This window comes from Schistocerca serialis, chromosome 6, assembly GCF_023864345.2.
Source record: "Schistocerca serialis cubense isolate TAMUIC-IGC-003099 chromosome 6, iqSchSeri2.2, whole genome shotgun sequence".
Lineage (NCBI taxonomy): Eukaryota > Metazoa > Arthropoda > Insecta > Orthoptera > Acrididae > Schistocerca > Schistocerca serialis.
In genome coordinates, this window is record NC_064643.1 from 552,057,717 (window position 1) to 552,084,035 (window position 26,319).

A 26,319-nucleotide genomic window follows, 5' to 3' on the forward strand; every position below is an offset into this window, starting at 1 on the left:
TATTCAGCATGTTGGATAGTGGGTTCAGAGCAAGGCAGAACCAGAAAGGACTTAATGAGTCTCCTTGGTATATTCCACGCTTAATCTGTATTGGCTGTGATGTGATATTATTTGAATTTGTTTGGATATTAAGTGTGGTTTTCCAATTTTTCATTACTATGTTTAGGAACTGTATCAATTTAGGATCTACATTGTATATTTCCAATATTTGTAGTAACCATGAGTGGGGTACATTATCAAAAGCTTTTTGGTAATCAATGTATGCGTAGTGTAGCGACCTTTGTTTAGTTTTAGCTTGATATGTCACCTCTGCATCTATTATCAGTTGCTCTTTACATCCTCGTGCTCCTTTGCAACAGCCTTTTTGTTCTTCATTTATAATTTTGTTCTGTGTTGTATGTGTCATTAATTTCTGTGTAATGACTGAAGTTAATATTTTGTAGATTGTTGGTAGGCATGTTATGGGGCGATATTTAGCTGGGTTTGCTGTGTCTGCTTGATCTTTAGGTTTCAGATATGTTATTCCATGTGTAAGTGTATCAGGGAATGTGTATGGGTCTGCAATGTAACTGTTAAATAATTTAGTTAGATGTGAATGTGTTGAGGTGAACTTCTTTAACCAGAAATTTGCTATTTTGTCATTTCCAGGGGCTTTCCAATTGTGAGTAGAATTAATTGCTTGGGTGACTTCATGTTGCAAAATTATCACTTCAGGCATTTGTGGTATCATCTTGTATGTGTCTGTTTCTGCTTGTATCCATCGTGCATGCCTGTTATGTTGTACCGGGTTTGACCATATGTTGCTCCAGAAGTGTTCCATGTCTGTTATGTTTGGTGGATTGTTTATTTTAATGTGTGTGTTATCTATTGTCTGGTAAAATTTCTTTTGGTTTGTGTTGAATGTTTGGTTTTGTTTCCTTCTATTTTCACTTGTTTTGTATCTTCTGAGTCGTTTGGCTAATGCTTGTAATTTCTGCTTCTTTTCGTCTAATTGCTCTGTCGCTTCTTGTTGTGAGATTTTACCTAACCTTTTTCGTTTTTTTTCCAAGATTTCATTTCTTATAAATTGTGTTAGCTGTCCGATGTCTTTTCTCAGTTTTTCTATTTTGATCTGTAGCCTGTGTTGCCATGCTGGTTTTGTGGGTTTCTTCTGTGTGTTGGTTGGTTCTGATCTCTGCCTAGTGTGTATATTTAGTGTAGTGAGTGCTCCTATATAAACCAGTAGTTGTAACTCTTCCATAGTTGTTTTTTCATTTATTTTGTTGTGTATGATTGTGTTGATAGTTTTTATTGTTGTTTCGACTTGTGGGTTATTTGGTGGTCTATGCAAGAATGGTCTAATGTCTGTATTTGTGTCTTTGTATTCTATATATGTTAGCTGAAATTTTTCTTCTATATCTAATATCTGTGTCATTTCGTGTTCTATTTGTGCTTGTTCTGGTGGCTGTCTTAAGATTTCGTTTTCCTCTGATTGTTTAATTGGTGCGTGTTGTTCTTTGTTTGTTTGCTCTGGGATGTTTGAGTCCATTACTGTATTTTCTTCTTCTTCTGATTGCACATTATTTTGTTCCAGTATTTGTTGTACTTGTTGTTTGATGTTTTCTAATTCTGACTGGGGTATCCTGTTATTTTTTATTATTACACGGATCTGATCAGCTAGTCGTTGTTCTGTTAAAAATTTTAATTCTGGGTATCTGGTAATAAATGTTGTGTATACTTGTGATCTGTATCCAGTTGTGTTGGTTCCTAGGTTTGTTGCTTGGTAATAACAGAACATGAGGTGTCGATTAACTTCATCTGACCATCTCATCCTCTGTCTTTGTTTTCCTTCTAGGGTGGTTGCAGGAAGCATATCCTGCAAAACACCTCTATTTGGATTTAAATCATTTTCCAGTTGGCTAGCAGTGTCGTTACCATTGTGGGCGGGCATAGGGTTCAAGCGTCGTCCCCGACCATGACGGCACTTGTCCGAGGCTTCTTTAGTTCTGTCCTGAACCAACTAATCACACTAAAAGGGGGGTTAGCCCTATTAGTGGTTTGTTCTTTTCGTCGCCTTTTACGACTGGCAGAACATACCGGAGGCCTATTCTTTTCCCGGGCCTCCACGGGGTTTATTATTATTATTATTATTATTATTATTATTATCATCATTATCATTAAATGACGATGACAACAGAAACACCCTGTTCCGGGCAGAGAAAATCTCCAACCCGCCCGGGAATCGAACCCGGAACCCCGTGATCCAGATGCAGCAACGCCAGCTACAAGACCACGAGCTGCGGACGAAACGATTGAGGAGACCTCTGTTCGCACAATCAAAAGCGTGTATCCCCACCTCTTGCACCAATGGCAGCATTCTACCTTTCAGGCATGTTCCTGATTAATGTGGTAATGTCCTGTTGATGAATCATATCCAACTCTTCCAGGAGGGCGTTCCGCTGGTCCTGTAGGGTCTCTAGATAGTGCTGACAGGCTCTTCTCCCCAGCCGGTCCCAAACATGCTGAATAGGATTCAAATCGGGGCTTCAAACAGGCCAACCTATAGCATGAATCCTTGCTCATCCAAGAGCTCTTGCACAGTTCTCGCAATATGTGGGCGTGCATTGCCGTGCAATATTGTAAAATCATCAACAATAAATGGAGCAGAAGGATTTCCTCCAGATACCGATGAGTGGTAAGGCTCCCACGCTCGACGAAGACCACATCCGTCCTTCAAGCTGTATTTATTCCTGTCCAGTACTACATCTACAACTATACTCTGCAAACAACCTTGAGGTGCACTGCAGGGCGTACATTTCACTGTACCAACTATTAGATTTTCTACCTGTTCCACTCACGTATTGAGCGCGGGCAGAGCAACTGTTTGAATACCTCTGTGTGTGCAGTAATTATTTTAATCTTATCCTGACGATCCCTATGTGAGCAGTATATTCCTAGAGTAATCATTTAAACTTGGTTCTTGAAACTTTGTTAATAGACTTTCTCGGGATAGACGTAAACTACCTTCAATAGTCTTCCAGTTCAGTTCCTTCAGTATCTGTGACACTCTGCCATGGATCAAACAAATCGTGACCATTCGTGCTGGCCTTCTCTGTATACGTTCAATATCCTTTGTTAGCCCTATTTTGAACGGGCCCCCCACACACCTGAGCAATATTCTAGAACCGACACACGCGTGATTTGTAAGCAGTCTCCCTTCTAGACTGATTGCACTTCCCCGATACAACCTGCTTTACTCACATCTGAGACTATGTGATTATTCCATTGCATATCCCTAAAAAGTGTGACACACAGATATTTGTATGAGTTGACTAATTCCAATAGTGACTCATTGATGTTAGTCGTGGGATACTACGTTTTTTCGTTTTGTGAAGTGCACAATTTTACATTTCTGAACGTTCAAGCAAGTTGTCAGTCTTTGGACCGCTTCGAAATCTTATCAAGATCTGAGTATTTATGCAGCTTCTTTCAGACATTACTTCATCATGGATTACATAATTGCGTCATATGCAAGAACTCGAAGGTTCCTATTGGTATTGTCTGCGAGATCATTGATGTTCAACATGAACAGCAAGGGTCCCAACACACTTAACAGGGGCACACCTGAAGTTACTTCCACATCTGACGATGACTCTCAATCCGAGATAACATGCCTCGCCCTCCCTACCAAAAAGCCCAGTTACAGTGATCTACGATAGATTATAGTTAGAAGAGGGGATAACTCAGCCACAAATTCAGGGTAGAAACAGATAGTACAAGTGTAATATCTACCTAGAAAATTCTGGCGTATTCTACGATTTGCGCGAGACATCGCACGAACCTTACACATATTAATAATAATAATAATAATAATAATAATAATAATAGTCGTCAGGTTAGGGGTGCGATGATAATAAATGCAGTAGCGCAATTGGAAAGTCTAACTAATCGTCGTGTATCCTGCAACTTAAGCGGAATGTGATATCTTGCCTCCTTTATCGGACCTCAGTCCTTCTAATACACTGTTTTAAGTGCATCTATACATATGTCTGCGCCTCCTTATAGTACACTGTTTTAAGTGCATCTATACATATGTCTGCGCCAGAAGTTTCGCAGGCGTTGTCCGTGAAATTACGGTAATCGACTAATTAATACAGACACGCGCTCTTCATCTCGAAGTTATCTTGTTTTGTACACTCTGGCCTTCGACAAATAATTACATTCTCACTGATGACTAAATGCTGTTCTTTACATATTCCGTCGTCAAAATGTAACACCGCTGATGCAGAGGTGCTGGCAATAATTCTACATCTACATGTACACTCCGCAAGCCACCTTATGGTGCCTGATGGAGGGTACCATTATCTCCCCCCCCCCCTTTCCCCTCCTTGTCACAGTCGAGAATGGCGCGTGGAGAGAATGATTGTTGTTAAACCTCCGTTTGTGCCGTTGTATAATTTTGCAGGATGTACATGGGAGGAAATCAGACTCTTCTCGGAACGAATATACTTCTCACTGGTTTCTTAATATGTTAACAGACTGCACTCCGTCGACTTGTACGATTCAGATATTGCCGTACAAACAAACACTAAAGAAATATTAGTTCATTTTCTTAAATATTTTCGAATTCATATTCATATGAATTACACAAATCTGTTCTGTTTTTTCTATATTATTTCTTTTACCATCTTACAATACGTACATTCGTAACTTATTCCCAGAATACCCTTGACAGTTAACATTACGTCTGATAATAATAATAATCATAATCTAGAAGGATGTCAGGGTAGTTCTTCGACAAACTCTCTGCTAGTGCTAACGAGGCCTCCACCACGAAACGTGTTGCTGTTTAACAATGGTCGGGTTTTGGGCGCACATCATAGAACTTCGCTTGTTTTGTGTAGTGTAAACGTTGGTTTTCGTAGCGAGCAAGAGAATGAACCAGGAGAGCATCGCATTATATAAGAAGTACTCGCTTTGAAACAAAGATTGCCGCCTCTATCGCAGTTTCAGCTGAATGCTATCCCTAGTGTATTTTTGGCTGTGAATGAAACCTGCCAAAGGATTTTGTTTCTTTACCTCAATGATCTGTGAAGTATGAAAACAATTTATAGGGGGTAGTATACCATCTTGTAGTACCTATTCCTATACAGAGTGAATGACGTTACTTTTTACGTATCAAATGTCTTTCAGTTCGCCAAAGATGTTGATAATACTTCCACCTTATGGGTAATTGACAAGATTCTGCAAATGGAATTGTTTCATAGTTTTCAGATCGTTGGCACACAGAAATTAAATCCTCTGGGAAGTTCCAGCCCCAGCCATCCTTTATTAAAAATCCACTAGAGTATAGGATTCCCCCGAAAATGCAAAAGTGGCAATTTATTATTGTCATTAGTAGCAAGCGAGCTAATGAACAAGAACATCATCGACTTGTACAAGAACTCTGAATTACAGACAGTCCCGGTTGCGAAATAATTCGTACGCGCGCGCCCGAGGGAGAACTCGAACCTCCGACGGGGGGAGCCTCGCGGACCGTGACAAGAAACGAAGCGATGTGGGATTAGAACCACCTAGCTGCCATAAGAGAGGTGACGCAGAAGTGTTACTCGGGAATCTCTTGAACACTTTGAGTCATTATATGTTTAAAAATACTGTAGGAATAAGATACCCCAACTGGTGCTGGGGTTAGGGTTGGGGATGGGGATAAGAAGGTGTGCCATGTAAAAAGTTGGAAAACGACCTATTGATATCTCTTTCCTGTATTTAGTTTAGTTGAGTTAAATACTTGAATAAATGACAGATTGGGCATCATACTCCGTTTTTTTTATGTGACTACCAGGTCGCGAGAATGAGCCCTGCAGCGACCCAATGATTTGTTCACCGTATTTTGAGATCATTGATCATGCCTCACGGCAGATACATTTGCGCTTTCTGGAGTCGCATGTTGTAAAACAGCGGAGAAACAGTCGGTCTCCTGAGGATTGCAGATGAAACAACGGGGCGAAAGTCCCTACTTATATAGATGAAATATGTGTGAAATATGTTAAATATTTGTGGAGTGTATGTGTTAAATTTGTGACATGCGTACGCGGATGGAGCTGTGGGCAAAACGATAGTTAGAATCGGGTGTCTCAAAAAGAACGCCGGATTTGAAAGGCCCGTTACTTTGATTTATTGTTGTTGGTTCAAATGGCTCTAAGCACTATGGGACTTAACATTTGAGGTCATCAGTCCCCTAGACTTAGAACTACCTAAACCTAACTAACCTAAGGATATCACACACACATCCATGCCCGAGACAGGATTCGAACCAGCGACCGTAGCAGCCGCGTTGTTCCGGACTGAAGCGCCTAAAACCGCTCGGCCACAGCGGCCGGCATTGTTGTTGGCAACGTTGCTTTTGTATGTTGCGTTATCGGTGGTCATTGAAGTTTGGTTTTGATACTGTGCTTCTGTTTTCCAGGTTAGTGTTTGCGGAGCATCGGCATAGAAATATACAGGGCTATTATAAATGATTGAAGCGATTTCATAAATTCACTGTAGCTCCATTCATTGACATATGGTCACGACACACTACAGATACGTAGAAAAACTCATAAAGTTTTGTTCGGCTGAAGCCGCACTTCAGGTTTCTGCCGCCGGAGCGCTCGAGAGCGCAGTGAGACAAAATGGCGACAGGAGCCGAGAAAGCGTATGTCGTGCTTGAAATGCACTCACATCAGTCAGTCATAACAGTGCAACGACACTTCAGGACGAAGTTCAACAAAGATCCACCAACTGCTAAATCCATTCGGTGATGGTATGCGCAGTTTAAAGCTTCTGGATGCCTCTGTAAGGGGAAATCAACGGGTCGACCTGCAGTGAGCGAAGAAACGGTTGAACGCGTGCGGGCAAGTTTCACGCGTAGCCCGCGGAAGTCGACGAATAAAGCAAGCAGGGAGCTAAACGTATCACAGCATGGTGCTCCACCGCACTTCCATCATGATGTTCGGCATTTCTTAAACAGGAGATTGGAAAACCGATGGATCGGTCGTGGTGGAGATCATGATCAGCAATTCATGTCATGGCCTCCACGCTCTCCCGACTTAACCCCATGCGATTTCTTTCTGTGGGGTTATGTGAAAGATCCAGTGTTTAAACCTCCTCTACCAAGAAACGTGCCAGAACTGCGAGCTCGCATCAACGATGCTTTCGAACTCATTGATGGGGACATGCTGCGCCGAGTGTGGGAGGAACTTGATTATCGGCTTGATGTCTGCCGAATCACTAAAGGGGCACATATCGAACATTTGTGAATGCCTAAAAAAACTTTTTGAGTTTTTGTATGTGTGTGCAAAGCATTGTGAAAATATCTCAAATAATAAAGTTATTGTAGAGTTGTGAAATCGCTTCAATCATTTGTAATAACCCTGTACACTGCGGAACAGCGAGTGTTGATTGTGAAAACTCACTATATGAATGGTGAATTTTTTCGCAGAAACTGTTCAAAAACGCCATACTGTTCTTGCACTCAACAGCGCATCAGCTGAACCCACTTTTCGTGTGTGATCAAGAAATCTGAAGGAGGGAAACAAAGCGGTTCAACAGCAGACATCAAAAGGCCTGGACGCCCTTGAAGAGGTCGCATAGAGGCGAACGATATTGCTGTGCGTGATACTGTTATTGTGAGTCCGGGAAAATTCAGTGCACAGAATCTTAAAAAAAGATTTGCACTTACACCTTTACAGCGTTCACTTAACACACGAACTTAAACCATTGAATCACGGGAATGAGCATTTTCTCAAAAGTAGCTCACTTCCATTTAAACTGCGTTGTGAAAAAGCATAATTGCCAGATATCGATATCAGAGAACGCAAGTGTAATTGACGAAAAGAGCATGCATCGTCAACGAGTTAAGGTTTGGTGTTAGATTTTGAGTGGGGCCTTAATCGCCCGTTACTTTTTTGAAGATGGACAAGGGCTGTCACGGTGAATGGAATTCATTGTCATGCGATGCGCACTGCTATCCTTTGGCCCAGTTTGGATCAAATGGGCACAGAGATTGTGTGGTTCTAAGACCGTGCAGCTTGCCATATTTCAGGAGACACAATCGCACTGTTGCGTGAAAGGTTCTCAGACAAATCTCGTTACGAGGAGACCAAGCTTGCCCACCTTGATCTTGTGACCTGACACCTCGTGACTTTTTTCTATGGAGCTACGCTAAGACACGAGTTTACCAGAACAAGTCTGTTGCAACACACACAAGAAATTCGACTTGTCCTCGCCGTAGTGGGAAAAACGTGTGAACGGTTGATGGTTTATTTCATTTACCGAACGATCACTTCTAGCGCTGGTGGGGGGTGGGCGGGGGAGGTCAAATGCTTGATATTGTGTTTTACGCTTAAACAGCATATCTCTTGACGAGAATGGTGTGTTCTGTTTGCTTCTTTCGAGTAAGTAAATTCGATTTATAGTAGTTTCTTTTAGAGACATCCTATGTTGTAAAATAACAAAAAGTGGAAGAATTTACTGGACAGAAGCGGTAATTATTACGAAACTAACATTGCAGTAGTGACAATTTTGATGTGGCCCGCAGGCGTGGCGGCGGCAGTGGTGCGAAGCGCGGCCGGCAGCTGAGGAAGGCGCCGTTGAGCTGCAGTTCTCCGCGACGCCGGGAGGTGGCAGCACCAACACAGTGCACATCCCGCACGGAGTCGTGCTCTGCCGCTCCGAGTCCCGGTAAGGCCTCGATCCGCATGCTGTATGGTTTCGCACTGTTTGACATTCCAGCAGTCTAGCGGCTTGCGGTAGTCTGTGGCATTGCGTACGCCTTTTATTGTGTTAAAATGGAATGTAGGAAGAGGTGTACTACTCCCGTATTGCCCGTTTAGAATGTAGTACCTCCGTCATTTAAAGCAAGATTTGTGGCGTAGAAAGTTCGAAACACACTTAGGACAGCCCTATATCGCTCGTATTGGACTGTGTTCAGGGAATCAGGGAACTGCAACAGTTTGATACAAAAAAACAAATTAAAACATTTACATGTGTCGGTCGCTTTTGTTTTCGTCCACAACACATTTAGAATGCTTACACGTTGACTCTTAGGTGGACCGGTGGATTACATCAACTCCGTATCCTGAAAGTAAGCAGTTGTCCGTCGTTAACCCTTATTTCGCTACAAATAGTTAGTGCGTGCCACTTTTTATCACAATATGAAGTCATACTTTACAAACAATAATGAAGGCACTTGCAAGGTGATTCAGAAAACAAGAACACTGAGGGTGTTCTTTCACATTTGTGTAACTGAATGTGACAGAAACACAAAATGGAATCGGTCTACACCTGTACGATTTCTGGTCTCTTTGTTTCGTGTCTGTGCGTGACAACGAATGTGCCTGGGCGTTTGCCTGCCTTGTTGGAATCTGTACTACATAGTGCCACTGCGCTTTCGTCGTAGTGCAACACCCTGTACTATTTTGATATAGTTTCCATTAAATAATCACTCTTTCCAGTATTCATTTTATAAATATCCTAGTCACTGTCGTCTCCTGTGCCATTTCTCTTGCATTTCCATCGGTATTTTGACTTCTCCTCCTCCTCTTCCTATCCTCATCGATCTTTTCTTCACCTCTTCCTCCTCCTCCTCCTCCTCCTCTCTTCATCGAACTTTTCCTGCTCTCCTTCTCCTCTCCGTCTCATCAGTCTTTTTCAACTTCTCGATCTTTTTCTCATCCTCGGTCTTTCCCTCGTCCTCGGTCTTTCCCTCGTCCTCAGTCTTTCCCTCGTCCTCGGTCTTTCCCTCGTCCTCGGTCTTTCCCTCGTCCTCGGTCTTTCCCTCGTCCTCGGTCTTTCCCTCGTCCTCGGTCTTTCCCTCGTCCTCGGTCTTTCCCTCGTCCTCGGTCTTTCCCTCGTCCTCGGTCTTTCCCTCGTCCTCGGTCTTTCCCTCGTCCTCGGTCTTTTTCCTCTCCTCCTCGGTCTTTTTCCTCTCCTCCTCCCTCCTCCTCGGTCTTTTTCCTCTCCTCCTCAGTCTTTTTCCTCTCCATCTCCTCTTCCTCCTCGCCCTTGATCTTTTTCCATTTTTTTCTTCTCCTCTTTCTCCCCTTTGATCTTTTTCCATTTTTTTCTTCTCCTCTTTCTCCCCTTTGATCTTTTTCCATTTTTTTCTTCTCCTCTTTCTCCCCTTTGATCTTTTTCCATTTTTTTCTTCTCCTCTTTCTCCCCTTTGATCTTTTTCCATTTTTTTCTTCTCCTCTTTCTCCCCTTTGATCTTTTTCCATTTTTTTCTTCTCCTCTTTCTCCCCTTTGATCTTTTTCCATTTTTTTCTTCTCCTCTTTCTCCCTTTTGATCTTTTTCCATTTTTTTCTTCTCCTCTTTCTCCCCTTTGATCTTTTTCCATTTTTTTCTTCTCCTCTTTCTCCCCTTTGATCTTTTTTCATATTTTTCTTCTCCTCTTTCTCCCCTTTGATCTTTTTTCATTTTTTTCTTCTCCTCTTCGTCCCCCTTGATCTTTTTCTTCTCTTCTTCCTGCTCCTCCACCTCCTCGATCTTTCCTCCTTCACCATTCTTGATGCCTCTTCCCTCTTGCCCTCTTGAAGTTCTGTTTATCCTGAGAAGTGTGCACGCTCGCGTTGTGTTTTTGTTTGAAAAGTTTAATGGAATAGCGGAGGTGTAACACAAAAACCTTCAGCATATTCTTGTTGTTGGGCAGGTCCCGCCAGTTCGCGTTCGGCGTGTACGAGCAGCCGCAGGTGGAGGGCCGTTCCCACTCTCAGTCCCAGGGCCTGGGTGTGGGTGTGGGCACGCCGCGGCGGCCGTCACTCTTCCTGGCCACCCCTAACGAGGCCGAGACGCAGACCTGGATGGCGCACTTCCGCGCGCTGCTCGCCAGGGGGCGCCCGCTGCGTAAGTACTCACTAGATCCTCCCTCCCTCCTCTCCTCTCGTCTTCTGTACACTCGCATAGCTATCACCATGCAGCGTGCACGGCATGGAACCTACGCCGCATCAAGTCGCTCTGTTGTTAACAGTACAGGGATTTGGACAACAATATAGAAACACCGTGAGAAGTGCATGCTTGAACATAAATGCAGATGCTAGCCGAGCCTGCAAGTTGCGCTGTTGCATTTGACCACAGGGCACTTGTACGCTGTAAGTGTCGTTGTGGTCAGAACAGTATTCTTTGTAGTGGTCAGTGCATTATGTCGGAGTTATGTTACTTCGAACATGGACAGATTATTGGTGCTCGTATGGTGGATGCTTCCTTAACGGAGATAGCCGAAGTGTTTATTGTTTCAAGAGGCACCTGTAAGATTCTACAGAAATTTTGCGAAAGCACTTGCTACCCTACTAACAGCAGTTTATCGTAGGTTGCCGGAGCAATGAAGGGTGCCTAATGACTGGAAAAAAGTGCAGGTTACTCTCGTTTACAAGAAAGGACAGATTCACACAATTACAAGCATGTATTGCTGACCACAAACTGTTCTAGAATTACGGAACATGTTTCATGCCCATGCATTGCGACGTTTTTTGAGAACGAAAATCTCCTTTATCAAAATCAACATGGGTTTCGAAGCAGAGATCTTGCAAACTCATCTCGTTATGTTCCTCCATGATATCCACAGTGCTGTATACGTCAATGCTCAGGTTGGTACCGTGTTCCTAGAGTTTAGGAAGACATTTGACACCGTCTCTCACTGCCATTTAGTGAGGAAAATATGAGCTTACAGAGTATCAGACCAGATTTCCGACTTCCTTGCAGGGAGAACTCAACACGTCGCTCTTACGAGAACAAAAAGACAAATGTAAAGATGGAATGATATATTCACTCTGCAGCGGAGTGTGTGCTGATATGAAAGTTCCTGGCAGATTAAAACTGTGTGCCGGATCGAAACTCGAACTCACAACATTTGCCTTTCACGGGCAAGTGCTCTACCGTTTCGCAGGAGAGCTCCTGTAAAGTTTGGAAGGTAGGATAAGAAGTACTGGCAGAAGTAAAGCTGTGAGGATGGGGCGTGAATCGTGCACGGATAGCTCAGATGGTAGAGCACTTGCCCTCGAAAGGCAAAGGTCCCGAGTTCGAGTCTCAGTCCGGCACACAGTCTTAATCTGCCCGGAAGTTTCAAATGCAAAGATAATGTCAGGAGCACCCCAAGAAACTGTGGTGGGAGCGTTACTGTTTACAGTATGTATAAATCATCTAATAGAAAATATGGGAAGCTCCATAAGGCTGTTTGCAGATGTGGTTGACTACAAGAAGGTAGCAACACCAGAAGAATATAGTAGATTTACAGAAAACATGCAGAGAACTGATGAATAGTGCACGGACTGGCAGTTAATCCTGAATGTAAATAAATGCACCATATTGTGCATACATAGAAGAAGAAATCCACAACTGTACAACTACACCGTTGATGAGAAATTGCTCGAAACGGTATCTACCGTATCTAGGAGTAATTATCCTGCACGACAAATAGTAGGAAAAGCAGATTTTAGACTGAGATTCATACGAAGAATCTTAAGGAAACTTTACTCGTCCACGAAAGAAGTATTTATAAATCACTTGTTCAAATGATTCTTGACTATTGCTCATCACTCTGGGGCCTTACTAGGTAGGACTGATAGAAGAAATGGAGAAGATGCAATGAGGAGCAGTGTGTTTCCTCACAGGGTTGTTTAGTTGGCACGAGAGCATACGGAGATGGTCAGCAAACTCCAATGGCAGATGCTACAAGAAGCCCGTTGTGCTTCACAGAGTGGTTTACTATTGAAATTCTGAGAGATTACATTCCAGGAAGAGTTGGACAACATATTACATCCTGCCATGTATGTCTCACGAAATGGCCACAACAAGAAAATTAGAGAAATGAGAAATTAAAGCTAATACAGAGGTGTACCAGCAATCATTCTTACAATGAGCCATTCAGAAATGGAAGAGGTAAAAGGGGATCAGATAGTGGTACCAGAAGTACGCTCCACCACACACCACCAGGTGGTTTTTGCAGTCTTGATTTCACAGTATTGTACTGAAGATTTATACCGAGTACAGGGAAAGCGGAAAAACGTCACCCACTAAATCACAACATGGATGAAAGCGTGTGTTGAGGGATCATCACAGATGGTCATTGAAGAGGATTATGACGAAAAACAAGATGAACACAGCTGCAAAAGTCACTGCACAACTGAATGTTGCATTTGCAAACCTGTCAGCTCCAAAACAACATGAAGGGAGCTCCATAAGCTGGGTGTTGCAGGGTGTTCTGGTATTCCAAAACCACTCACCTGTGATGCAAATGCCCATAACAGGAAAATTTGGTGCCGAAACCATAAAATCTTTTCTATCAAACAATTGTTCAGGTGAATCCAGATTCAGACTGTTAGCAACTACTGGCCGAGAGTACGTTCTAAGAGTGAAACATGTCAGGGGTTACTTATATTCCCTGGGTCTTATGGTTACTCTGCAAGGCCACATTACTGCCAGGACTTATGTGACCATTTTGGATGATCAGGTCCATCATATTGTACAATTTTTTTTTTTTTTTTTTTTTTTTTTTCCCCTGACGATGCTGTGTTCCAAGATGACAGGCCCTCTGTTTACACAGCTCACATTATTCAGGTCCTGTTTCATGAGCAGAAGGATGTATTGTTGCATCTTCCATGGCCTCCACAGTCATAAGATCTGATATTATGGAGCCTTGACTATTCACTGCCCACCTCCATTACTGTTACCTGACCTTGCCATTATTTTGCTGGAAGAGTGGTGCGAGATTCTCTTGACAACCATAGAGGATCTATGTTTATCCATACCAAGATGATATGGCAGCTATTTTGAATTCCAATTGTTTTCCTAGACCATATTAGGCATGACAATGTGTTGTGTTTGTGGCTTTTGATATATCTGTCCAAAAAACTGCTTGCATCACTGAAGTACCATTTTGTCTTCCTGTGGTAGTCCATGACTGTTTTTCATCCTCATACGTTGTTGTTAAGCTATGACAAGGTTCACAAAATTCAATCACCTTGTTAGCAATGGAAAAGCAATTCACCACATTCGTGTTCTCCTCATTTTGAAATTCACTGTTACCTTTACTAAGGAAATGTTGGATTCCAACATTTTTAGCAAAATTTTGCTTTATTTTAATTGGTGGTACGTAGCTCTGGTGGTATATAACTCCAGAGGTGAATTCTATGTGGTAGATAACTACACAGACATCCTACGACCTGTTAGTGATTATAAAATTGTACATTGGTTTGCTTTAATTAACATAAAACAAAAAAATATTGTTAGCCAAAATGAAGTGTCGAATGCGATAAAAAATCCTCCAAAACAAAGAATACACCAACAAGTTGAAAAAAAAGGCACACATTTTTCCAGAAATTATTCATCTCTGAACTTGTAACATGTTTCAAGATGGCAATGGCCAAATGCCAATAAAGACAAGAAGAATAAAAAGAACTGAAATGCTCATAACGGAAAGTATCAGTAAGGGATTGAGTCAAATGAAAAATAAAGAAACTCTTCTATCGTCGATGGCATTATCTCTTTTCTACATATTTACGAATATCACAGTTCTTTACTAGGCATGTCCTATCAGAGGTGGCACGCCATTGCCTTACAAAAAAATGAGCTCTATTATGGGAGTCCTATATATATATTATTATTATTCACGTTTGGGCCCTACTGGACCACGCGAAGTACAATCACGGGGCATTCAGTTATTTTCTTTTAGACTTTCTCTCTGCCCAAATTGTTTTCATTCTCTCGGAATGAGCTCTTTTCCTTTCATCAGACCATGTGGTTCCAGTTTTCTTTGATTTTTCAGCTTGACCAACTACCCAGTCATGAATTTTTTGCCTAAATAATTTTCTGTCTTGAATTTCATCTTGTTTTATATCTATATATATATATATAAAATCAGGCAGCAGTAGTCTACTTGAGGACCACAGCTTCCGTTCTGCTAGTACCAATCTTCATGAAAGACACAGTTCCAGTTTCGAATCTTAGTCTGTTCACAATTCCGATTTAAAATTAAAATTCTTGAAATTAATACAAAGTTTCTTTCTTTTTCAGCTGCTGCATCAAGACTAGGTAAGCATGTTTTAATTGGTCCTAATATGTAATGTAAATCAGGAGAAAATAGCAGATCATTTTGCAGATGCGGAAATCACCACTAGATGATTAACACCTTCACAAATATTATTACCTATGTCATACAAATCTTTTTACAAATGAATTGCTATTAGAGTTCACATGTTTTCAATATTTGAGTCACTTAACACTCGAGACACAACAATTAGTTAATAACTTGCTAATTTCTAGACCAGTTACAGAAGTACCCGGCTTTTGACTTATGTCACTGATGTAGAACATACATTTAAGAAGTCAGTTGAATGGACCAATATGTAGAGGCAAGGCATGTTAAAAATTTGCACTTGCAAAGGAAGAGAAACATTCAGAAGTTCACATATCATCAAACAAGCTTAGATGATGCATATTGTTTGTTGCATTCATCTGAGTATAGTGTAATAGTCCAGAGGGTTACACATTAAGTCTTGTTTACAATCTAGCAAATGGGGCTGCTTGTAATGTTTACAGCTGATTCAAATGCTTTCAGCATGAAAGGAAATTTTTGAATGGCCCGCATTCCTATCAGTCAACAAAATCCATCGAATAGAGAACATCAAGCTAGTGTGGTAGAAGCTTGAGTACAGGGTGATCAATCCTTAATGCATCCATCTGGGCAGGAATTTTGTTGCCCAGCTGGCAACCAGCCAGTGGCAGCACTGATGGGAGTATATATCCTTTCTGATGCGAGGCCTTTGCTTGTGCGAGTAGCTCATGTGTCGAGTGAAAGTGTTATAAGTGAAGTGCTGAAATACAAATATTCTGTTCACCAAAGAGTGTTTATGTATGATTCATGTATGCATACAGAATCAGTGGGTGCAATAAGATTATTTCAAGAATTCCTGATGTTGAAGTTCCTAATCAGAGTGCGATCCATTGACTGATAAACTAATTTTGTGAAACAGGAAGGGTTGTGACAGAAAACATAGACAGCCACACAGTACTCACAGAAGAAACTACGATAACACTGGGCCTGCTCTTGAAAGTTCTCCCAGCAATCAGTTCAATGTCATTCTCAGGAAATTGGTGTTTGCAATGGCTCTGTTCAAATGGTTACAAAGTTACTGGAGTTAAAACCCCATAAAATAACTGCAATGATTGAACTTAAACTGGATGACTCTGCAAAAGGGTTGCAGTTTTGTGAATGGATTCTGAGTAGAGCACAGGACAGAGAAACTGACCCTCATCTACTTTATTTTCAAACAAATTGTGGTTCCACCTAAATGAATACACCAGTTCACAAAATAACGATTATTCTAGTTCTGAAAAGTCTTGACATAAAACATGAGGCACTCCTGTACAATCAAAAAATAAAAGCACGGTGCACTGTTAGTTGTGAGAGAATAATAGGCCTTTTTTTTCTAGGAAACTATAAAGAGCGATAGGTATGGAGAAAACATTTTGTCAGTTTTTTTTAGCCAATTAACTGGAAAAGAATATGGTTTCATGGCTTTTCAGGAGGACTCTGTGACAGGACATACAGCCAACTTCTCATTACAGGAAATTCATGATATGTTTCAACATAGAGAATCACTAACAACATGTGGCCTCCTCATTTTTTAACCCCCTTTGATTTTTATCTGTGGGGGGCATTAAAAGAGAAGGTGTAAAAATCAAATCCACCCACTTTAAAGGAACTTAAAACTAACATTCATCAAGAAATTGCTGTCATTTCTCAGAGATAACTGCATAATGCAACGATCAGTTTCCTAAGCAAATGTCAGAAACATTTGAACAATGAAGAGGGTCATTTCAAGCATCTCCTTGCTTAATGTATGTAAGTAATTTACTTTTCTTTTTAAGTGTTTATGTTACGTGTGTTAAAAATTGTTTGCATGACAAACAGCTATATTTTCTGGAGATCCTCCTGTTGCCCACATAACAGGCACAGCAGCTGGCCTCACTAGCTGGATGCACGCTGTGAAAACAGTTGTGTTAACAATTGCTCACCGTGTATAATAAGCAGCAGTCTCTGAGCTTGATATCATGTGAATTGGGGGTAAACATAGACTGCATTAGTGCCATCATTCACATAGTTTTGAATGGATTAGTGGAGGATCCGTCCTGTACATACTCACTAATTACTCTCAGAAAGCAACACAGAAGGAAAACTTGTAGATTTTGCTGTCATGTGTTACAGAGATTTTTCATTTTTGATAAGGTATCTGCACATGAAATGAGGCTTAACTCCACTAGTTTGATCCAGAGATCTTGTTGAGATCTTCTGTTTGCATTGTCTTACCATGGCATTGACTAAACGTTTTAGATGTACATTGTGTCAGTAGAGAGATGAAGGGCCTAAAATTTATGACTAAATATAGTCATTCCTTTTATTGCTGTCAAAAATTTCTATTGCAATGAAAATTTTGGCATTTTTGTCATTTTCAAACATCAAATCATGATGTGATGGAACACAGCTGCCAGCAGTCTGAATGCAAAGAAGTACAGTGATATGGAGGGGCTTCAGAATGTGAGTTACACTTGGATGTGCACAACAGTGGCAATTGCACATTAAGAGCATTCCATTCATCAATCAGGTTGGATGGGCGAACTTCACCTCAATCAAGATGTAATTGGTACAAGTGCTGTAAGAATAGCTTTCATCTTAGCACTGCTAGGCTCAGAAGCATCAGTGGGTAGAAAATACATGGTATTGTAGACAGAACATTACACTTGTTACACATTGAGCATTAATGACTCTTCAGCTGCACATTGCACTGAAATGTGTCGAGCAAGGGTGCCAAAAGATTCCTAACATTGTTATAGCTTCTTCACCAGTGAGACAGCAAGGCAAAAGGTTTCTCTGTCCTGCAGTGGAATTTGTTCCATAACCTTGTGACTATTGGAACATCTTTTCCTCAGTGGAAAATTCCCCCCAGAACCAAGTAGTTGACTTGGGAATGAAGATTTTGGGCTTCAGCTTCTGTAGCTGACCAGCCTGGAGAGAAGCTAGATGACAAAGTTTGTGGTGACATTGGTTTTCCAAACTCAACTGTTGGTGACACTGTAGACAATTTATATTCTTGCACCAGTTCAGGTGATGATACCTGCTGCAGAATGCTCTGCAAGCTCCTATCATCAGGATGGACAGACAATTGGCAATGTATTTTTGCTCTGTCAGCTGACAGAGCTACATTAAAGAGGGCAACATTTTATAATAATGGAAAGTAAATCTGGTTGGATAGTGTAGTGTGACAACCAACAAGATATCATTGAGGCATACTCCAGTAGAAGTGGCAGCAGAACCATCAAATACTGCCCTCAACTTCGTAGCAGAGTTGCATTGCTTGAAGTCAATATGGTGTGGAAGGAGAAACTTTGGACCAACAATATCCTCCATGTGTCGTAGGTCAAATTAGTCTTGCAAGACTGCAACATTTTCCCTTTTCAGATTCTGCTGCCTTCTAAATCTCCTCTGAAGATGCACCAGTCTTAGAGGGGTCAGGTGTTGTAATTCATGTAAGGGTTTACAGTCATGCTTCACTGGTAATCTAACCAAAAATCTCCCACTTTCGTCTCTAGCTATGTAGTGTTGAAATTGCCTCACACAGTTTATCCTGTGTACTTACAGTTTTGGTAGATATTTCCTCTACTTCCCAAAACCTTTGCAGTTTGACATCTAGGTTGTCATCTCTAAAAAAAAAAATAGCTAACTTGTTTGTGTGTGTGTGTGTGTGTTTGTGTTTGTGTGTGTGTGTGTGTGTGTGTGTGTGTGTGTGTGTGTGTGTGTGTGTGTGTTACTGCCTGAAAGCTAATTTGTGACAGTCTGTTTGTTGTGCCTATCTGCGACTCGGTATCTCTGCTGTATGGTGAGTAGCAACTTTCCTTTTCATGTTATATTTGAATAATTATCTAGACAAAAATTTATTTGAATAAAGCCTTGCACTTCCTTCCTCATTCAGCTCAGTTAACATAACCAACTTTAACAAGACCTATTAGTTAATTTGCTCAATTTACTCATGGGAGCCTACAGTGTTCCTGGACTAAGTTTTTTGTCAGTTAGAAACAATGTTGACAATTACAGTCAATTGCCATGTTCTACAACATAAACATTTTTCATTTGGTGTGCCCAAAATAAATCTCAGTGTCATTGCAGTTTTAGCTGCAGACCAAATGCGAGCATTATTTCAACATCTATTCATTCACACAAATTTACAGTGCCCCACCTAAATCAATTGCACCTTCAGTAACATTGTGTTTGATTATCACTTTCATCTTCATTGCCCATAATATTACTCAGTCAGTGTGGTAATATTTGATGAATACCAGTTATTCAGCATATACACTCTCCATGGAAAACATGGAAAATTGGCAGCTAAAAAGAAACTTTAGTCATAAATGCATTCTGACACTTCCCAGACCCATTAGTTTTGTTACATTGTGGTGAAGTTATATAGAGTCCATGTTTCCTTAACCTTGTGACAGGGTGACTTGCCTGTTGCCTGGTACTGTGCCATGTGATACCAAGTGAGGAAACAGCTGACCATGTACTCTGCTGTATGTGTGGAAAGCGAGTGATGTAGACTAATGCTACTCGATGCCAACTGATCATGTGGGTGCAGTGCTCTACTGCCTAATCAGATGATGCTTTACAAAGTGAGGAAGCTTCTGATCTCCAACTTCCATGATAAGGTGTGAACATCCAACACCTTGTCCACTATTCCTGGTTTCAGCCCTTCAACCACTTTCTGTAAGCGCTCACGGCAGTTCCTCCCAAATACAGGAGTCTGGCACAGTTCCAGGTTCTCTAAACTTTCTCAGTAGTGTTTCACAGAAAGAATCTCTCTTCCCTCCAGTGATTCTCATCTGAAATCACAGAGCATTTCCATAACACTTGCATGTTGATCGAGCCTACTGGTAACAAATCTGAATTATTTGAATGCCCTCCATTAGTTTGTCATGGTAGGCATCCCAAACATTCAAGCAGTACTGAAGAATGGATTGCACAAGTGTTAAGTACATGGTCTTCGTTACAGATGAACTAAATTTTTCTAGGTTTCTTCCAATAAACCAAAATTGACCATTTGCTTTCCCTACAACTGACCTTATATGCTCGTTCCATTTCATGTCACATTGCAAAGTTATGCCTAGATATTTAACCAATGTGACTGTGTCAAGAAGCAGAACACTAATACTATATTTCAACATTACAGGATTGTTTTTCCCACTCATCTCCATCAACTTACATTTTTCTCCATTTAGAGCAAACTGTCATTTGTCATACCAAATAGAAATGCTGTTCAATTCCTCCTACAGTTACTCAAAGATGACAATTCCACTTTCCCTACAACATTGTACTGACAACAAGTGAAGGTAAGTAAGATAGTGCTTTTACGCAGTTGAGTAGTGTAGCTCGTCTAGCTAGGAGACTACTCTGGCTGTGGCAGGGGAGAGCGACTTCGCGGTGTCACTGATCGACAATGCACACGCGCGTGCTGCCGGCCTGGCGGGCTACCACGGCGTGCTGAGTGTGACACCAACGCACCTGGTTCTGCGTGACCCCTTCCTGGAGGAGGTCCGTATGCGCATCGACTGGCGTCAGCTGCACCAGTGCCATGTAGCCGCCGCCACCAACCCTAGCGATGAGAATCGCATCTGCGTCCTACATACCAGCAGGTGAGTTTCAGCCATCTCCCATCAGATAATTGTTTTCAAGAATAGAGTGCTTATGTACTAGTGGACTGCTTCATAAATGCACACTACTGTTTAAAAGTATCCAGACAACATTTAGTGCACATTAATGAGAGATGTATCCAGTCCACCTTTATGGTGGCTTGGGCTCTTGGGGACACTTTCAGTGAGTTGTCTGCATGTCTGTGGAGGAATGGCCCATTCTTCCTCAAGAGCTGAAACCAGAGAAAGTAGTGATGTTGGTCACTGGGGTCTGGATCAAGGTCGACTTTCTAACTTGTCCCAAAGATTATGCATTGAGTTCAGGTTAGATTTTGGGCAGGTCAGTCCAGTTCTGGGACATTGTTATCCACAAACTATTGCCTCGCAGATGCTGCATACTGCATTATGAAAGGGTACGTTGTAATGCTGTCACAAATAGTTACCATCTACAAACTGTTCCTCTACTATGCATAGTACATAATGTGTTTGTATCCTTGGGAATTTAGCATTTTCTTAAGTGCAATAACGGGACCACACCCTAACCATGAGAAACAGTCCTGTACTGTAACACCACCATCTCTGTACTTCACTGTTGGCACTACATGTGATAGCAGGTAACTATCTCCAGGCATTTGCCAAACCCAGACTCTTCCATCGGATTGCCATGGGGTATGGTGTGATTAACCACACCAAATGAATTGGTTCCAATCGTCACTCTTTACACCACCTCGAGCATTATCTAGCGCTGACTTCAGAAATGTGTGGTTTATGAAGTACTGCTCAGTCATTGTACCCCATTCTTTTTAACTCCCTACAAATAGTCTCTGTGCTATCCGCATAGCTGGTAACACTCTGGAACCCAAAAGTGATTCCTTCCACTAATTTCAGATAGGCTTTTTTTTTTACAGCCACCCTCCACAATGCTTGACAGTTCTTGTCCATCACTACGTGATGGCTGCCTGGTCTACATGTGGTTGTTCCTTCCTGTTTCCAAAAAGGTTGAAATGCGCCTGACGGGTTTGTTACTCAGGTGATATCCAATGGCATTCATGTTGGAAGTCATTGGGCACTCGTAACTGATTCATTCTGTTGCTACTGCTTCACTACTGACAACACAGTACTCCCTGTCACCTTTTATAGTGGTAGATCTGCCTCTCCTGACGTATAGTGGTCAATTCTGCATAACATGGGGGTATCCAGATACTTCCGATCAGATAGCGTATGTTTTCATCATTGATGACAATTATACACTTCATTATCACTACTGATTTAATTAATTTAAGAATGTAAATTACTCCAGAAGTAGCTATTCAGACTACATGAAGGTATTGTAAGCCAAAAAATTCATAGTGTCATCTCAACACAGGATTATTTATAAGTACATCTAGGGCTTCAGAAGACAACTGCTTGAAAACAAGGCTACAGAAAACAGACATACATCAGTGGATAGAGCAACTATTAAAGCTTTTAACTCATACTACAGGAGCTCACTTTGGGCACCAGTTGTTATGCAGTAAACGTCAATATGAGGTCTGTTCAAAAAATTCTGAAACATTCATAATTTCATGCCAATGGTGTGTTGGAGCCAAATGTGGTTGGCATCCCTGCACATGCCTGTGTTTAATATGTAACTGCCTAAAGTTTCATTGTTGTATGTCTGTTACTGTTCAGTGCTGTACTGAGTAGAATGTTGTGTTGCACAGTTTATGAATTTCAAGATAGCAAAGTTAGAGGAGCCACCCATCTGCATTAAATTGTGCGCGAAACTCCAGAAAACCTTTACAGACACACATCAAATGATGTAGGAAGCCCATGTTGATGAGTGCTTAAGTCATACTTAGTGTTATGAATGGTTCACACAGTTTAAAAATGGCAGGACAAAAGTTAAAGATGAACCTTGTTCAGGATGCCCTTCAACGTCTACCAGTGATGCTCATGTTGGGAACGTCAACGAAATTGTGCATGCCAACTGACTATCAGAGAGATAGCAAAAGAGTTTAACATTTCAGTTGGATCATCTCGTGCAATTCTGACACAGCATCTTTGAATGCATCGTGTTGCTGCCTAGTTCGTCCCATGGCTCATGAGTTAAGACCAGGAAGACCTTTGCATTGCAATCTGTGAAGAGCTTTCAGGTCACGCAAATGAGAACAAGATGTTCCTTAAGAGTGTCATGACTGGTGATGGTGATATATGGGTCTGTGGTTATGATGTTGAGACTAAGGTTCAATCTTCAGATTGGGTTGGGTAAGGTTCTCTAAGACCACAAAAAGCTTGTCAGGTCAGGTCAAATGTCAAAGCCACGCTGATAGTTTTCTTTGACTTTGAAGGACTAGTTCATCATGAAATTGTGCCACAGGGACAAACTGTTAATCAGTGGCACTATTGGGACATGTTGTGACTTCTGTGAGAAGGAAATGGCCTGAAATGAGGTGAAACAATTCATGACTCTTGCATTATGATAACGCAGTTGCACATTCATCCCTGTTGGTGTGTGACTGTTGCACAAAAATGAAATCACTGTGCTACCTCATGCTCCATACTCTCCAAATCTGGCCCTGCAGACTATTAAAAAAAATTTTTTTTTTTTTATTTCCAAAGTTGAAAACCCTGTTGAACGGATGAAGATTTGCAATGACAGATGAGATAAAAGAAAATTTGCAGCAGTGCTTTGTGCAATCCAGCAAGACACATACCACGGCTGCTTTTGGAAGTAGAAACAGTGTTGGGAGCAGTGTATGAATTATGGAGGAGAGTATTCAAAGAAGACCATGCACAGTAGGTAAAAAGTAAGCGAAGTAAAATTTTGTGAACAAAGTTCCCAAATTTTTTGAGCAGACCTTATACAGGCATGCAATTCATTGAAGTCACTGCTGTTGCTACTGCTTGGAAGGCACAGCAGCAGCCCCCTTTGCTAAGTCTGTTCATTGGGTTGCCTCCCTGCTGATGCAAATTAATTAATTGTGAAAGTATGGAACATATGATTTGTCTACATGTTCTGATACATCTACTCGCAGTGATGTGCTCAGCAACAACTCCACAGCTTGTATTAAGGGTTGAAATTTATCCATTGGTATGGGTTGTTTTCTGTCTGTCTTGCAGTTTTCACACAGTCATTTCTGAAATCCCAGAGGTACTTACAAATAACTCTGTATTTACTGGAGGTAGAGTTGGTTCAAAAAAATGGCTCTGAGCACTATGGGACTTAACTTCTGAGGTCATCAGTCCCCTAGAACTTACAACTACTTAAACCTAACTAACCTAAGGACATCACACACATCCATGCCCGAGGCAGGATTCGAACCTGCGACCGTAGTGGTCGCTCGGTTCCAGACTGTAGTGCCTAGAACCGCTCGGCCACACTGATCGGCAATTAATAGAGATGTATGAAGCTGATGAGGCTTTGATACCGTAAATCATAATCATACTTCATTTAGATGTGCAAATTACATTTTTCCCTTTATCAATATGTATGCAGATGCCAATTCTTTGATTTGATGTAACGATCTGAAATTATATCACTCATAAATGAAAATCCTGTGTATCCAATGAGTGTGGAAATAAACCTCGAAAAGTATTCACAATAGATACATTTGTTCTTACACTAGTAATGTAAAGTTGATTCTGGTTGGGAGAGGGGTAGGTGGTTGCCTGAGGAAATACTCCTGATCATTCACAAAAGTACTCCCTTAAGTGAAGAAACAGGAAATAAATTTTGAAAACACTTGTTCAACTATGATTCTATCTATAACACTTTATTTGCTAATAAAATTTACATCTGGTCTTATGTTAATGACTGTGTTACCCAAATTTTGTAAAATGTGTTTTGAAAGTAACATATTTTGTCTGGTATGGATAAAGTGTGCCTTGTGTCAAGCTTTGAAGAGATGAGTGTGAGAACTTCCCGATCCATTCGGTTTCATTTACTGATTTACTCTTGTGCATTATCTCTTACAACATGGCCAGGTCTTGTGCAGTATCGATTTGAATGGATTGTGTTTCATTGAAGTTCAGCAACAATCAATTTGCAGACTGAATGATGCAATTTGAAATACATGTGTGGAATTTTTTGTCATTACTGTCAAATGAAGTCCAATGTGAGTGTACAGTGAAACTTGTGGATTTGGACTAGTTGGGATGAGTCATACTCCAAATGATTGAAAGTCTAAACTACACAAAAGTTTTATAAAACAACTACCTCAAACCATAAATAGAAATGTAATATACCATGTAGGTAGTGATTAAATTATAATTGGGTGAACTGTAATTCCATGTGAGTACTTTACAGGTTATTTAATTTAAAAACTAATATAATGGTACCACAGTAATGATTGAAGTTGTTATAATCATTGCTTTGAGATGCTGCATAATATTTTTGATTGCCCTAGGATTTAGAAGTTTTCCAATTAGGAATGTATGTGAATGGGTTGAGCTATCAGCATTAGAGCACAAAAGACCAGTGATTTTGTTCTTTACTGACTTTGGACCCAGGTGTTGAACTCTCTTTCCTGGTGGCCTGTGATTTTTTTCAGAGAACACAGTTTTCTGTTAGAGATGTTCCGGTTACAGAATATGAACAGCCATCCATTACTAGTCTTGAAACCTGTCTGGTCTAAGTTCCCTTCAAATATTTCTGTCAAAGTTTTACTTCTATTACAGGAACTCTGACAGTGTGTTGTTGCCTGTACCAGGTGTACACAGCATCACCAGTAGTGGTCAGTTTTGGTCCAAATGTAGGTTTTTGTTTTCCTTCTAGTTTGCCTTGTTTTATCACAAAGTCCCAAGTTATATTGCTGTTTTTCTTAATGTCATAAAAAGAAGTTAACAGTGACAAACACCATCATAACACCCTGGGCAGAAGCACTGGCTTTGATTTCGCAAATAATTCTCTTTTAATTTTCTAAATTTAATAATCTATATTTACTCTTAACACTCATATTGATTACTGTATTGCACTTTAATGCACTTTCAAGTGATGAAATGGATAGGATTTAATGCAACTCGTCATGCAAGTGAAATGAGCAGGCTTTGAATTTGTTGTGTGCTTATAAAAAACAATAATACTAAAGTTTGTCTTTGTCACAGGTGAAGCGAATGATAAGGGAAGGATTCCTTAAACATTTTACAGTAAATGAGCATGATGGGAATGGTGTCTAGCATAGTAAGGCTTTGCGATAAGAACTATCCCAGAGTATCACAAATTTGGAATTAAGCCTCTTTTACATGAGCAACTATCTTGTCTAAATAGACCACTCATGGCAAGTGAGTCTACTGCAGTGCCCCTGATGTTTTGTTTCTGTACTGTCTCGCCTGTCACAAGTGGTTGTTTTTGTTTATTTGTAAGTGCCAAAACTGCATGTGTTGTGACAGTTGTCTGCTGTGTATTTTAGCACCTGAACAATGAAAGTGGAGTTATTGTGGGAGAACACTTATAGAAAAAATACCAGGACCTCATGCCCCACCCTTTGCAATCTGCCGCAAAAATAAAGCAAACAACAAAATAACAAAATCCAAAATGAATTTCCATTGTGCAGCAGAATGTGCTCTGCTGTGAAACCTCCTGGCAGATCAAAACTTCATATTGGACCAGGTCTCAAACCTGAGATCTTTGCCTTTCATGAACA

The 26,319-nt window shown here is 40.9% G+C and overlaps 1 protein-coding gene across 2 annotated transcripts in view; it reads left to right on the top strand.

Moving 5' to 3' along the window:
• LOC126484499 (uncharacterized) overlaps positions 1-26,319 on the top strand; it is a 468,946-nt gene that overhangs the window by 409,623 nt on the left and 33,004 nt on the right. For both annotated transcript variants that reach the window (XM_050108037.1, XM_050108038.1), the window contains exons 4-7: positions 8,558-8,700; positions 10,671-10,864; positions 15,029-15,046; positions 20,470-20,698. In XM_050108037.1, coding sequence (XP_049963994.1) covers positions 8,558-8,700; positions 10,671-10,864; positions 15,029-15,046; positions 20,470-20,698 — 584 coding nt within the window. The remainder of the gene's footprint in view (positions 1-8,557; positions 8,701-10,670; positions 10,865-15,028; positions 15,047-20,469; positions 20,699-26,319) is intronic.